Genomic DNA, 15,583 nt, shown 5'->3' with positions numbered 1-15,583 from the left:
ATGGGTTTGATTTCCAGCACGATGGCAACACAACATTCACTCTGTTCCACAAAGATTTCACTGTTGTGTTGTCAAAGATGATCTGCAGTGTGGCAAACACACAACATGGACACCTTGGCCCCATCATTCCTTGTGGATTTCCCTGTGAAACGATTAGAGCTTCAACCTGAAACGTGTCCGTTTGGTTGGACGATCGGATTTTTCACATGCAAAGTAAATATTGACACATTAGCTGCAGAAGCCTGAGAATAACAGACAGGCTGACCAGTCGAGTGTCAACAGTGACGCTCAGGAGCAGATGTCTGCTGTGATTCACAGACAGCAGAACGAAGAGGCTCCATCTTTCCTGTCAGCATCAGTGTCCTGTCGGGAGTCCTCACTCTCACGCTTGGTCTTTGTTTTGTGTCATATGGGCTTTTGGCATTTGAATCATCTTGTCATTATCATTTTCAGTGTCAAACAATGAAAGTGTGTGTGCGTAAGTTTGCAAGTGACGCACAACAAGTGTCTTTCTGAGTCTGAGCCCCGAGTTGGTCACAGACGGATCTTCAGTGAGCCACGTTAACCTTCAAGGGACAGACACAGACGTTCCTGTTTGCATTAGCAGTAGAATAAACGATTGTCTTTACAGAACTAGTGAGTGTAGCAGCTCGGAGGCTGTGGGAGAAGCTGCTGGAGCCCACACAGCCCACCCACCCACTCACTGCAGAGGAGGACACCCCTCAGCAGCCGGAGAAACACCACACCACTGTGAGCGCTGACGTAACACATGTAACACACCTACACAGGAAATCACAGGACTGAGAGCGGTGGAGTGTGTAGTGGGGCCTGTTGGACAGCTGCTTACTCATCGGATGTGCACATACCATAATATCCTCCTGTGCTCTGCAGTTCACTTTACTGGAGCAACTGGAAACAGACTGCAGCTCTGCAAGGAAGACATGTTTGTAGTGGTGAAGATCTATACATCTGATCATCTAGCTGTCACTGGAATCTGAGCCTCTAGTGTTAATATTTAACATTTCTACCATCATGTAATATTTAACATTTGACAGAAATCATTTCATTTATTCAGCAGATATTCCCACATGTAAAGATCTAATATTTTACATTACGTTTAGTCATATACAGCAACATTTTCAATAGGAAATTATAACAGTTATTGCCACTTTGTATACAGACCTATTTACAATATATATGGCAAACACAGCATCTGGCTCCTCCCCCCCGTTTGGACCTCGAAGGACAGGCGGAAGAGCTAATGGATGAGAGGATGGATGGATGGATGGATGGACGGATAGATGGGTGGATGGATGGGTGGATGGATGGGTGGATGGATGGATGGATGGATGGGTGGATGGGTGGATGGGTGGATGGACGGATAGATGGATGGATGGGTGGATGGACGGATAGATGGATGAGAGGATGGATGGATGGACGGATAGATGGGTGGATGGACGGATAGATGGATGGATGGATGGATGAGTGGATGGATTGATAAATGGGTGGATGGATGGGTGGATGGATGGATGGATGGAAGGATAGATGGGTGGATGGATGGGTGGATGAGTGGATGGACGGATAGATGGGTGGATGGATGGATGACTAAATATTCATGTTGATGCCGTTACAGTTTCTATCTCTTATAAACCCAATCAGCTGGTTCTGGGTGTTTTTCAGAAATCGAACCTGTGATGTTTCTTGAGTGATTTGACTTTGTACTGTCACTAAACTTCTGTTCACAAGGAGAGTTGTACAAACAGAGATTTGCTGGAGCCTGGTCACACAGCCGGTGAGGGGGAAGGTGACTGGAATCCCTGTAACGGCCTCAGTGTCGTCCAGTTTCCAGTCATCGTGAAACTCTCTGTGGATTTGATCGGATCCCGTGTGAGTCGGACCGGATGCTGTCCTCTGGGGATGAGTCACAGCTCGGAGTTACACATGCAGCACATGAGGGAAACCTTCAGTCACCAGTGAGAGTCTGAAGCCCTGGCCCTTAACTTCAGCTCCACAGATGCTCTGGACTTTGTGCTGCTTTTTAAACGTGACCTGCATTAAGGTCAAAGCTTCGTAGATGCTTTGATTCTTCCATCTCAATATTCAATTTTAAATTCATTATTTTTATAGTCTTGAGTACGGCTCAAAATAAGGAAAAAGTTACTAGACTGCAACATCGCATTAATGTATTTTAATCAATGTAGATAGATATAAGATAAAATTTAACAGTACTTTAAATTCAGGTATAGAGGCAATAGAAGCCATATACAACGTTTGTTTGGTATCTTTCATCCTTTTTTTTGCAGCTCTCTTTCTCTCTTTCTCTGTTACACATGCACACACATACACACACACACACACACACACACACACAGACACACACGCACACACACACACTCACCAACTGCACAATACAAAATACAATTGGGGAAGGATTTCACTGTGGGGGAGGCTGAAAAGAGAAAAAAACAGAAGGTGTGTGTGGGTGTGGGTGTGTGTGTGTGTGTGGGTGTGTGTGTGTGTGGTTGTGGGTGTGTGTGTGTTTAAGGGGGTTCAGAACAGGGTGAGGTACAAAGAAATATGAAAAAGAGCACAGGGAGCGAGAAAGGGGGGAGGGGAGTGCGAGGTAATTTATGAGGCATTTTAACGCAGTGAGGTTTAATCTCTTCACACACTGCACACACACACACACACACACACATACACGCACACACACTCACATGCACACACACGCACACACACTCACATGCCTCCTAACCCAGTTTCACTGTGTCTACACATAATTATTCAGACACAAGATCCAGTGAATATCTGCAGGTTTTTATGCTTCTTTATATTTTGACCTCGACTGGTCATAATAATGTTGATGATTTTGTCAATGTCATTATTGATTTATCTCCCAATTATGTTCTGAGTTAATGATTAAATATTGTGTTAATGTTTGTCACAAAGCGAGGTGCTGGAGTTGGGTTTAATCAGGACATTAAGCCAGCATTTTATTATACAGATAGATTTTCTTATGGAGAAGCTGAAACCAGTACATCTTTGGTTAAAAACCTTCTGAACTGGTTGTAGATGACTAATCGTTGCTGGTCGACATCTCAGTGTATCTGGTTAACCAGTTTAAAGCGTTTAATTTAGTTTGCTTTAGTGGTATATTTTGGTTTGCTCTCGACTTTGCTCCACGTTTTCGAGTGTGGTGACTAATTATTATTTTCATATATCATGAACACCTTTAATATCCCCTCCCCCTCCCCGTCCATCCAGGAGGGGCAGCAGCTGATCCAGGAGAAGCCGGAGCTCAGTCCCGTGGTCCGGAAGAAGCTGGAGGAGATCCGGGAGTGCTGGCAGGATCTGGAGAGCACCACCCAGGCCAAAGCCCGCCAGCTCTTCGAGGCCAACAAAGCCGACCTGCTGGTGCAGAGCTATGAGAGCCTGGACCACAGGCTGGGCCAGCTGGAGGGTCAACTGGCCTACGTGGACCAGGGACAGGACCTCACCACCGTCAACAAGCAGCTGAAGAAACTGCAGGTTCGAAGATTTAAAAGCATATTGGTCTTATTGTACAACTTTCTCGGAAAGACTCACTGTTGTTATCACCTCACAGTGATGACCTCATCTCATTAACATTTAAACACAATGCTGGAAAGTGACTCACAGCTTTTCTGATCCTGCGCCTGTAATGTTTTTCCGTTGAGCTTTTCATCTCATTTCAGCGAAGTCAGGCTTTTTCTCATTTTAAAGCCGACATAAATTTTTAATTTGCATTGATGGTTTATCATTCTTTATGCCAACATCACTCCTACTCATGATCGTGAGATATATTGATCAGTATATTTTAAATACAGCTGCCAGGATCTTGCAGAATAAGATTAGAGCTAATTGTGACTGACTGGATCCACTTCTATCTCCATAAGTCCTGATGTTACATTAAATGTTAGATGTTTATTAAAATACCTCAGAGAACTGGTTCATCTCTCAATGTAATGGAAAGCGATAAATCCTGGATCCACCACCTAAATCTGACAGTTTGGTGTTTCAGTACTTTTTAAGTAATCCTGCTCTCAAATACAGTAAACAAACAAACCAGTAGAAAAGGCTGAACCCATCATGTGCTTGGCGGAGGCGTGTCCAGATGTAACCACATTTGGAGGAATGGGGGTGGAGCCAAGGACACTAGATGCCTGCCACCTGCACGTATTGGATGATACTAGCTGTCAATCACATATGCCTATATGCAAGTAGGGCTCTATGGTCTATTTGAGTCTAAATGGACCATATTTTACAAAATGAAGATCATGCTGTATTGAAGAAGACTTGAAACTAGAGATTGAGACGTAGACTCTTAATGAAGGTGTTACCTGATGTTATGAAGTGAGAAGCAGGCAGGTGTGACGTTGGCCGACGAGCAGCTTCATCCATTCATCAGCTCATCACTTCACCAGACATCTGTCACTCTCCTCTCCCACAGCATGCCGCTTACAGCTTCTTTAACAGCCGGCCATTAGCTCTGCCTTCCCACTTCATCTTACCTCCACCTCCCAGCATCCATCCTTACATGGGGCACAGTAATCTCCATAAACCCTTCCTGTCTGTCAACTCTTCTTCTGCTGCTTTGGTTTGTTTTCAGTCTCATCTTTGCTTTCGTGTCCATCATTTTCTTTTTATTTCAGTGAACTGAGAGGATTATTGCAGCTATAGTTTCTCTCGTCATTTTTACTTAAATGATTTATTTGCAGGTTTATATACTCCCTTTCCACTCACCTCCATCTCTCCCCTCTTATCAACACATCCTCTTTTCCTCCCTCTGTTTTCATAACTTCTGCTCTGCGCCCCCTTCTCCTCCGCCGCGGCCTCTTCCTTCTTCTCCTCCTCCTCCTCCTCGCCCCTCAGACCATGGAGACCCAGATGGAGGCGTGGTACCAGGAGGTGGGGCAGCTCCAGGTGCAGGCAGCCTCCATACCCCAGCAGACGCAGGTCAAGGGGACGGTAGCGGAGCGCCAGGCCGTGGTGGAAGCCAGGATGGTGCGTCTCATCGAGCCGCTGAAGGAGCGGCGGCGCATCCTGCTGGCGTCGAAGGAGGTGCACCAAGTCGGACGAGACCTGGAGGACGAGATGGTGAGTTGGCTGAACACGGACACGCAGACAAACTGAAACACATTGAAATGTATAATGTGAAATGAAATGATCTCTACCCGTGTTTAACTGATGATGAGTTTCTCTGCAAACTGCACAAATACAAAAATCCACACACGTTTTAAAGTTGTATCTATATTCCTGTTGTATTTTGAGAGTTTAATTAGATTCCATGTGTAAATTCAATTGACATATAATCACAGCCAGCAGATAATTTATCAACAGTTATCAATGAGATTAGAGAAGGATATTAAAATATCACATTTTCAGTTCCTTCTAAAAATACATTTTATTTTCATATATACATTTCTCAGCATATCTGGGACTTGACAGGTTAATGTAAAGTTCTTTAATCACTTCGACCTCCGACAGACATGTATGTATTTATCTGATGGTGCATTTCAGTTCACAAGATCATAGTTTACAAATATGTACTACTATGTGTTGTGGTTGTAGTTGTGGATCCAGGAGCGCCTCCCGATGGCCATGTCTCAGGAGCACGGCTGTTCGTTGCAGTCCGTCCAGCAGCTCATGAAGAAGAATCAGGTGAGGAAGTCAGAAGAGCTGGAGAAGGACTCCCCCTTTTGACCTTTCTCCTGTTGTGCAACATCTCATCATCTATCTTCAACGACACAGAACACGTTCAAACTCTCCTGACCTGACTCTCATCTTCTCCTCCAGACTCTTCAGAGGGAGCTGCAGGGCCACGTGAGCAGGATCGACGACGTCCTGGAGAGGGCGGGAATCATCGCCTCCATACGCAGCCCCGAGGCAGACTGCGCCAGGGCGGGCCACGACCAGCTGGCCCATCTGTGGGCTCTGCTCTGGGCCGAGACCGAGAGGAGGCAACTGGTCCTGGACGCCATGTACCAGGCCCAGCAGTACTACTTCGACACGGCCGAGGTGGAGGCCTGGCTGAGCGAGCAAGAGCTGCACATGATGAACGAGGAGAAGGGGAAGGTGAGCGGGGGAGTGTCTGAATCATTCTTAGCTTTTCAGTGAACAACAACTAACAAATTGGGATTTAAAGTTTAACAGCAGCCGCGTGATTGGCTGGAAGAGACTGTGGTAGAATGTGATTGGCCGTTTAGAAACGCCCCCAATCAGCGGAGATAGAGTGGACTTAGATTGATTGAACAGGGTGGGGGGGGGGTGTGTTCCTTCCTTATGTTGAGCTTCATGAAATTGTTTCTTCATGAACTTTAACTTATTAGAAGAACTACTCTGAATGCACACATTCCTGAGAGGCACAAACACATCATCTAAAATCATCAGCAGTGCAGTATAGAAGATTTATGCTGTGTATAGACTATTGTGTGTAAAGTAAAACTTGCGTGTGATTTCCTCCCCCCATCAGGACGAGCCCAGCACCCTGCAGCTGCTGAAGAAACACCTGGTCCTGGAACAGACCATCGAGGACTATGCTGAGACCATCGGCCTCCTGTCGCAGCAGTGCCGCCAGCTGCTGGAGATGGGGCATCCGGACTTGTGAGCATGTAGAAAACACACACACAGTCCTAGAGGAGATGCTGCAATACTAACCTAATTCAATACAAACCTAAGAACTCATCTGAATCATAAACCGGCCCATCCTGTTTACCTGAGCCAGATGTTTAATAGTTACTCAAGAGCAGTTTCCGTTAACAGAGGCAGGGTCCATTTTATTAATTGATTTGGTTTTGTGTTGTTTGTAATCAGTATAAAGTAAAGAGCTGAGAATCATTAAAGAAAAGTTAGAAAATGTTTGTGTGTGCTGTCAATTAAAATCCAAATCCAAGAAAATTGCAGTCGGTGCATCTCTAGTTCAAAGTGAAGCAGCTCCCGCATCTTTTCTTCTTTAAACTTCTGACGCTCTGTTTCCTGCCGCAGGTTCACACCCTGTTTGTGTGGACGTGACCTGACACAGTTTCTCTTCCTCTTTCCACAGCGAGCAGATCAGCAAGCGCCAGTCGCAGATTGACCGTCTGTACGTGTCCCTGAAGGACCTGGTGGAGGAGAGGAAGAGCCGCCTGGAGCAGCAGTACTGGCTCTACCAGCTGAACAGAGAGGTGGACGAGCTGGAGCAGTGGATCGCTCAGAGGGAGGTGGTCGCCAGCTCGCCGGAGCTCGGTCAAGACTACGAGCATGTGACAGTAAGTGTGTGGACAGATGATGGATGTGGATGAAGAATTAATTTAAAAACATATTGGAAATTAAAAAAAACACTACTGTTAATTATTATTTTACACTAACCCAAGATTTCTAGATGTTTGTCTTTCCTTTCTCAACGTCCCATCCACACCTCCAGGTCCTGCAGGAGAAGTTCACAGAGTTTGCGTCAGAGACCGGCAGCGTGGGGCAGGAGCGAGTGACGGCCGTCAACCAGATGGTGGACGAGCTCATCGACTACGGCCACTCGGAGGCCGCCACCATCGCGGAGTGGAAGGACGGTGTGAACGAGGCCTGGGCCGACCTGCTGGAGCTCATCGAGACCCGGGCACAGATGCTCGCCGCCTCACATCAGCTGCACAAGTTCTTCTCCGACTGCCGAGAGGTAACAGAGCTGACGTGCTGTGATGAGAGCACGTTAATAATTATACAGATTATGCATCAAAGTAAACACATCCCTTAGCAGCACAGGCTGTTTTTGGTGTTAGAAGAATTTCCTTTTTTTCTGTTTTGTTTCTATGATGATGATGAGACCATGTGATACGATCTAGAAAAAAGACGTAGGCGCTAGCTAATTTGAAAATAACATTTATTTTCAAAGACATTTAACTATATATTCAGCTCCTCTGCGCTTTATTCAGGTTTTGGCTCAGATTGAGGACAAACATCGAAGACTGCCTGAGGTCCGGGCTCGGCAGGGCAGCACTGCCAACACCAGCACCCTGCAGAGACTCCTGCACAGTTTCGAACAGGACATACAGCTGCTGGTCACTCAGGTACAGCCACATGCACATGTGCACGTTAATTCACTCGCTGCAATATACAGAGGCCTCGGGACTCACACAGGGAAGAGTCACAAAGACTTCCCTCAAGATGTATCTGACCCCACAGACTATGTATTAGGCCAAAGACTTTTTCTAATGCTAATTTAGCTTTTTTCCAGATTCACAGCAGATGTTAGTTGAGCAAACACCATGAATTACGTTCTCATCATGTGGAGGTGATGATTATGAATCTGTATAATCGCAATAATGACGACTGTTTTTATGTTCATGTCTCTTCATACTCTCCAAAAGCCACAGTATATTATTATGTTGACATTGTTTTCTAAGAGTTAAGTGTTAAAGCTTTGGCAGCAAAGTCGATCTGATAAAAGTAAAATAGACCAATAGACCAATAGTAAAGAACCCTGGTTATTTGTGAGTCTGAAGCCTCATTGCAGAACTTCCCTCTTACTCTGCATTTCATTGTGCTTTGTTGAGTCTCTGCCATGCACCTGGAGAAAAGTGCATTTCACTGAGGAAAGATGCAGAATCACAGCTGTGCCTTCTCATCTCTGGTGACAGAGCCCGACCGCTTGGCCTCCGCTGAACGCAGCTGTCAGAGCAGCTGTGCTTTCTGCGTCATTCGGAAAACAAACTCTTGGTCTTTCCTTTTTTTTTGAAGATCTGCTTCTTCCTGGTTCAGCGTAGCTTCTTGATAAACTCTGCTCTCCAAACCTCCAGGTGCGTCAGCTGCAGGAGAGCGCCGCCCAGCTGAGGACGGTGTACGCCGGCGAGAAGGCCGAAGCCATCGCGTGCCGTGAGCATGAAGTGATGCAGCTCTGGAAGGAGCTGCTGACGTCCTGTGAAGAGTGTAGAGTGCAAATCACCACCGAGACAGATAAGCTGAGGTTCTTCGGCTTGGTCCGAGACCAGATCATGTGGATGGACTCGATCCTCTGTCAGATAGGGACAGGAGAGAAGCCCAGGTACTTTCAACACAGGATCTGTGTCAACCACAGGGTTTTAACAAGGCACTAGAAGTGTGTCAGACATCCATCTATCAGGATTAGAAAGACTTTCTGCTTTCATCATCTTCGTTTGTGGTTATCTCTCGTAGACTAAAATGAAAATAACAGTTTTACTAGTTAAAGAATAAATGAACTGATCGTGGAGTATTCAGTGTGGTTCATGTTCAAATCTAAACATTGTGTTGGTGTTTGTCTCGGTGTGTGTGTGTGTATGTGTGTGTGTGTGTGTATGTGTGTGTGTGTGTGTGTGTGGTTTGTGCAGAGACGTGTCCTCAGTGGAGGTGCTGATGAATTATCACCAGAGCCTGAGAGGCGAAATCGAGGCTCGCAGTCGGAGCGTGCTCACGTGTATTGAAATGGGAAAGACGCTGCTGGCTGTTCGGAACCCTGCAGCTGAAGAGGTGCGATGAGGAAACATGATTTAATACTTGAGTGGAAATAATATACATTTAACTACTTTTTGTTTTGTACACAGCAACTCATTTACAAATTAAGTATAGCCAGCACCCAGTGGACTTTAAAGATACTGGTCTTTGTCTCTAATTCTAGCAACACAGATGAAAACCCATGAATCAGATTCTTTATGAAACTTTTACTTTGACCAAAAAGTTTGATGGAATAAATCCTCAAATCTGGTTTTCAATCTGAATAAATTTATGATCTCAATTCTCAGATTAAGGAGAAGCTGGACAAGGTGGTTGCTAAGCAACATGAGCTGTCTGAGAAGTGGGACAAGCACTGGGAAGCGCTGCAGCAACGTGAGCACACACACAAACACACAATCCTACAGAAACACACACAGATGTACTACAGGAGACTGCAGTGAAAGAAAAGAGAATACAAGTGAAGTTCATTTCCTTTTTGAAACGTGGTGTCTCCTCCCTCAGTGCTGGAGGTGCATCAGTTCGCCCAGGAGGCGGTGGTGGCGGAGGCGTGGCTGACGGCTCAGGAGCCGTTCATCAGCAGCTGTGAACTGGGAGCCAGCGTGGACGAGGTGGAGCAGCTGATTCGTCGACATGAAGCCTTCCGCAAAGCCGCTGCCACCTGGGAGGAGCGCTTCAGCTCCCTACGACGGATCACCACGGTAATCCCCCCCACCACCACCACCACCATCACTATCTTTATGTTTGTGTTATCAATATCATCCACTCATGTCAAAGTCCTGTTTGACTGTGTGATACTAACACTGGTTCTGTTTTCCTCCTGCAGGTAGAGAAGTTGAAAGCTGAGCAGAGTAAACTCCCCCCGACTCCTCTGCTGGGTCGGAAAGTCTTCCTGGACCCCCAAGACGCCTGCCCGAACCCAGCCACCCTCCCCCGCATCCCCATCTCCCCCGTCATGAGACAGACCATCTACGAACAGAATGAAGCTAGCTCCCCTCCCTCCCCCTCCCCTGCCACTCCTACACCCTCTCCTTCCTCTGTGGTTCGTCGGCTGGGGTCAGTCACCAACTATCCCCCTGTGATGAACGGCTCCAACTACCGTCACACCCTGGAGGCCCGGCATGGTGGCGTGGTGGGTGTGGCTGCAGGACTAGGCCAGCCCGCACCTTCCTCGATTGCATCTATTGCTACAGCCGCCATGCTGGTCTCAGCCAACCAGGCACGAGAAGGCGTCAGTACGGCAAGAGAGCATGCCACGAAAGCCATGACTCACCTCCGGCCAGTGCAGGTAACAAAGGAGCTGGAGGTGAAATCGTCTCCGTATCTGAGGCAGCCCAAAATCAAACACATGGACGACGTAGTGACGCCTCTGCTCGTGGCCAGCCGGCTGGAGAAGGTGAGGGAGAGGGGCAGGGAGAGAGAGATGATGATGGGAGAGATATGTACAGAGAAAGTGGAGATGGCGGTGATGGCCGAGGTGGTGCTCCATGAGCCGGGGCGGGAGCGTCTGCACAGCGAGCCCACCAGAGGCCCCCGGGGGTCCAGGACTGACCCGTTGGGCCACGCCGAGCCCCAGGTCCAGACCCACAGAGACCACAAGATAGAGCGGCAGCTGTCGAGCGAGCAGCTGATCCAAGCGCGCAGGGACGAGCTGCCTCAGGAGGTGTGGAGGGAACATGCAGAGAGGCGGGACAAGCGGACATTAGAGAGACAAACGTCCAGCGAGCACGAGGGCCACGGGGGCCACGAGGGCCGGCGGAGAGAGAGGGACCGCACCCGGCTGGAGAGACAGGAATCCAGTGAGCATGACACAGCGAAGGAGCACTCAGACAGACGCTCAGCAGGAGGGTGAGACTTTGTGTGGTATTGAAGCACATGCAGAAAAGAAACGTGCAAAGTCTCCCGATGAATTCCAGTGTGGTTTTTCTAATTTTCATTTTATTTAGAGCGAGAGAAGAGAAGAGATCCACCATGGCAGAAATTGTAGAACAGCTGCAAGAAAGAGAAGCAGCACAGGTCTGGTTGTTATTTTTCTTTAGCGTTTCATTCAAATAGTGTTTCTCAGTGTTTGTCACAAAAATAGAAAACAAAGCATTTATCATACCACCACTTATATCTTTTCATCTAATCTCACAAAGGCTCTTGTGCCCCCCCCTCTGCCTCCAGGCCCGTGGCGAGGTCCCCCGCGTCTCCAACGGAGTGTCAGAGAAGTCGTCCCGTCCCGACCGACCTCGAGCTCGGGACAGACCCAAACCCCGGCGGCGCCCACGACCCAAAGAGGCGGGAGAGGCCACGACGCGGCGGTCCAGGTCCGCTCCGGCTCAGAGCAGCCCGGCAGTTCCCCAGCCGCCTGCGCACACCACACACCAAGAGGGCTTCCTCTTCCGCAAGCTAGACATCGAGAGTCTGAAGAAGAGCACCAACAGGTGGGTGTCCAGGGTCATAATGGAGGTCCTGACACGTGGAAAGGATGAATGGGTCATGGAGGAGGAGGACGGATGCTGAGTGTCATGAGTATCAGACGTGTTCTTGGTCTAATAATAGGTTACATTTAGGGGATTTCTCAGTAAAATGAATTCAAAGCAATTCACATAAATGTTCGATTTCGTTAAAGGATTGAAATGCTCTGTTCCTCATGACACCAGAGCCAACCTCCCTCCCTCCCCTCCCTCCTCTCCCAGATTCACACAGGAGCATGATATTAGCATGCCAAGCTAACACACTCACTGCTAACACATGATGCCTCATTAGTTGCCTCAGCATATGTGTCAACATGATAGAGATGTGGTTCAGGTGAACACGGTTAGATTATTTGACATTTGGATATTTATTTATTTATCTCACAATCACTCAGCAGATATTATGCTAAAGCTATTAATTGAGATGTGGGGCGTGACCCAAGGAACTTAAACATGGTGGGATTTGGCGTTAGCCTTGGTGGAGGTTCGCCCTCAGAGCATCTTTCTATCTAAAGCAACACGATGCAACTTCCCCTCAAACCAGCAGCTTGATTAAACTGGGATGGTTCAGTGAGTGGGTTCCAACTCCTGTGAGAAGAACTGACTGAGAGTCACAGCTTCAACTGTCACAATCAACTCCAGTTGAAGAGGGAAGCTGAACTGAGATCAGTTAAAAAGACTCAGACGTTATTAAAAACTAGAGTTTATCTTCAATATTCATAAAGAGAGTTTGTTGGGTTTGTTGCAGTAGCAGCTCTTCAGGTTTAGGAAGCAGAGGATTGTGGGTAATATCCAGCGTTCAGGTGTGTTTCAGTTCAACACATTCAGAGCTCAACACAGTGATAGACTTTAACAGAATTAATCCCCATGTGTGGCTGCAGAGGGCGCTGTTGCTTAGTAGAAGTTACATGGTGTTGCTTTAAGATTTATATTTCCTATTGACTAATCTATCACTATATGTTGTGGTGTGTGTTGCCTGCCTCGTAAATCTCATCGCGATAAAATATGACTTTTTAATTTAAAAAGTGAGCATTAGTTGATGATCTGTATTGAAGATTAATCACAATATTCCCTCATGATTATATTTTTCAAATGGTCTCAATATTAGTTCATTAAGCAGAGTTGGTAGTTTGTAGTTTTGCAGTACACGAGCATTAAATAGCTCCAGGAGACACTTTATGTTATCCTCTTATCAGGCTGCCACCTAGAGATGTAAATGGATGTAGTCACTGATCCTCAGTCACAGTTATAAGTTATAAAGACTTCAGCAGCAGCTCACAGAAATCTCACGGCATGTGAAACTATCATGCATGATGCTTCTGGTGCCTCCTGATCCAACACACAGCAGCAGTGATAGGCTGATTATCACACAGACTGAGCGGCTGAGGAACGCTGTCGGAGTGAAGGTTGAGAAAGTACTGATGGCACACTCACACACACACACACACACACACACACACACACACACACACACACACACACACACACACACACATACACACACACACACACACATACACACTCACACTGGCCTCCACAGATGACTGCCCTGCTTCCTCCAGAGAGAGACACAGAAGGCCGAAGTCTCTCTCTGCACGGCCCTGTAGTGGCTGGACTGACCACGCACCGCTACACAGCTCATTCCCCTCCAGCTCAGGACGAGTCCCACGCATGCGTCCACTCACGGCAGTGGATGAATGTCTCGTATGTACATGCCCTGCTATGTACATGTTAAGGTAAAGCATAACCGTGGCTGAATCCTGCTCAGATGTGAATCTCTGAACGGCTCCTCGCTCGACTTATTGTTTGCTCTGTTTACGTGCACATTATTGCTCTGGTGTTATTCAGGATAACCACGTTTTCTCTATGAAAATATACAGTGCGTGTGAATGGTGCTAAGTCGTTATAGCAAAGCAACAAAGTGAGTGAATTCAAATCGTTTCATAAACATCCATCATTTGACGATAGCTTAACGCGGAAGTTTCACGCTGCTTTGAGCCTCGAGCTGTGATTGTTCTGGATTTTTCTGAAAAGCTGAAACATGTTCTCAAGGTTTTCTGTAACATGCTGAACACTATTTTAACAAACAACCATTATTTATTAGTGTTCGACAACTCCAATGGTTTTAAGCTTTCAAATTTCATTCTGAGAAATTCTAAAGGAGGCTGTGTAGTAAACTTTAATAAGCTCACAATGAAGATTTGCCCTTAAAATTATTGTTTTGTTCATGTTTGTTAAAATGATGTGGTGCTTAAAAACCTGTGAGTAGGATTTTATCATTTCTGACACTGATGATTCTGTGGGGATTTTAAAAAACCAGCTTATTATTATCTGACCTGGTTTCCCCTTCTCTTAAACTCAACAAAGGCAGATCCCATGCACCACTGGTCTCCTCCAGTCGTAGTTCACAGAAGTAGTTTAGATCTGAAGCTGCACTCAAACATCTGGCCCTGAATAATACCTGTATTTGGGTGTAAGCTATCAACTGGAATGCTATGTGCATGTAAACGTGCTCACATAAGGATAATAAGTATTACAGTGATTACAGATTAATTTGTGTTGTTGCCAAAATGTCCTTTAACCAAACTCCTCTTTCTCCTTCCTCCTCTCGCCCTCTGTGCTGCTGGTGGCTCCTCTCGTCTCCTCCCAAGGTAAGTCATATATGAGCCCCACACACTAACTAGCCTCCGCCCCCCCCCCACCCCTCCGTCCGTCTGTCTGTGAGTCGGTCTGTGGTTGTTCAGCGGTGTGTTTCCTCCTTCCTTCTTGGCGCTGGTTCTTCTCGCCCACCTACCTGTCTGCTCTGGTCAGGTGAGTGAGGTGTTAGCTTAACAAGAGCAACTCTGCAGCTCCGCCTGACTCCTCGCATCTCCCCCCCCCCCACCCCAACCACCACCTTCCCCGTGCTCCTCCCCTCCTCCCTCTTTCTCCTCCTCCTCCTCCTCCTCCTCCTCCACTCTCCCTCCCGGCCTCTCCACACCACAGCAGGTCATGGGTCAACCTGTACTGCGTGCTGAACAAAGGGGGGATGGGTTTCTACAAGGATGCCAAGAACACCGCCACGGCCTACAACAACGAGCCGACGCTCAACCTCTCCCACTGCCACTGCGACGTCACCAACGGGTACAAGAAGAAGAAGAACGTCTTCACGCTCAAGTGAGAAACTGGTTCATCCCAAATTTGCTGCTTTTGAATAAACGTGATTTCAAATCTGAGATGACATATTTGTGTTTTACCTGCAATTTGGAACTTTTACATGATAAACATTGTAAGAAATGTGTCACTGCTGGTTCAATGAAATGAACTTGTGCAGTGTCTGCTCTAAACCTGCCAGTTTGGAATGGGCCTGTGTTGATACTGGTTTGAAGCTTCCTGTTTGAAACTCGCCTTTTCATTGCAGAACGAAGGATGGCAGCGAGTTTTTGTTTCATGCTAAAGACGAGGTGAGATGTCTTCTTTGTTTCTATCTGACGGAGCTACAACATCGGATTTAGTTCACGCATCAGTTAAAGGTTTAGTGTCTAGAATCTAGTGACATCTAGTGGTGAAGGGTCATGTTGCAGCGGAGTACTCCTCACCTCACCCTCCTCTTCCAAACATGGGAGAGAACCTGTGGTCATAAAAACTTAGGAGGCTTAGTTTGTCCCGTTTGGGCTTCTAAAAAAACA

General features: G+C 46.9%; 1 protein-coding gene across 3 annotated transcripts in view; it reads left to right on the top strand.

Annotated features, from left to right (window-relative positions):
• LOC128439609 (spectrin beta chain, non-erythrocytic 4) overlaps positions 1 to 15,583 on the top strand; it is a 46,798-nt gene that overhangs the window by 27,210 nt on the left and 4,005 nt on the right. The window contains exons 25-41 of one of the 3 annotated variants that reach the window (XM_053421960.1): positions 3,265 to 3,528; positions 4,891 to 5,115; positions 5,590 to 5,679; positions 5,815 to 6,093; positions 6,491 to 6,621; positions 7,061 to 7,265; positions 7,421 to 7,666; positions 7,923 to 8,057; positions 8,787 to 9,031; positions 9,336 to 9,474; positions 9,747 to 9,831; positions 9,961 to 10,157; positions 10,283 to 11,304; positions 11,409 to 11,472; positions 11,623 to 11,882; positions 14,901 to 15,071; positions 15,316 to 15,358. In XM_053421960.1, coding sequence (XP_053277935.1) covers positions 3,265 to 3,528; positions 4,891 to 5,115; positions 5,590 to 5,679; positions 5,815 to 6,093; positions 6,491 to 6,621; positions 7,061 to 7,265; positions 7,421 to 7,666; positions 7,923 to 8,057; positions 8,787 to 9,031; positions 9,336 to 9,474; positions 9,747 to 9,831; positions 9,961 to 10,157; positions 10,283 to 11,304; positions 11,409 to 11,472; positions 11,623 to 11,882; positions 14,901 to 15,071; positions 15,316 to 15,358 — 3,801 coding nt within the window. Of the gene's footprint in view, positions 1 to 3,264; positions 3,529 to 4,890; positions 5,116 to 5,589; positions 5,680 to 5,814; positions 6,094 to 6,490; positions 6,622 to 7,060; positions 7,266 to 7,420; positions 7,667 to 7,922; positions 8,058 to 8,786; positions 9,077 to 9,310; positions 9,475 to 9,746; positions 9,832 to 9,960; positions 10,158 to 10,282; positions 11,305 to 11,408; positions 11,473 to 11,622; positions 11,883 to 14,900; positions 15,072 to 15,315; positions 15,359 to 15,583 lie in introns of all 3 variants that reach the window. The other 2 variants (XM_053421959.1, XM_053421957.1) reach the window with 2 other exon arrangements.

The sequence above is a fragment of the Pleuronectes platessa genome, chromosome 5, assembly GCF_947347685.1.
Source record: "Pleuronectes platessa chromosome 5, fPlePla1.1, whole genome shotgun sequence".
Classification (NCBI taxonomy): domain Eukaryota; kingdom Metazoa; phylum Chordata; class Actinopteri; order Pleuronectiformes; family Pleuronectidae; genus Pleuronectes; species Pleuronectes platessa.
The sequence above is the reverse complement of the archived record's forward strand: the minus strand, read 5'-3'. Positions and strand labels throughout refer to the sequence as shown.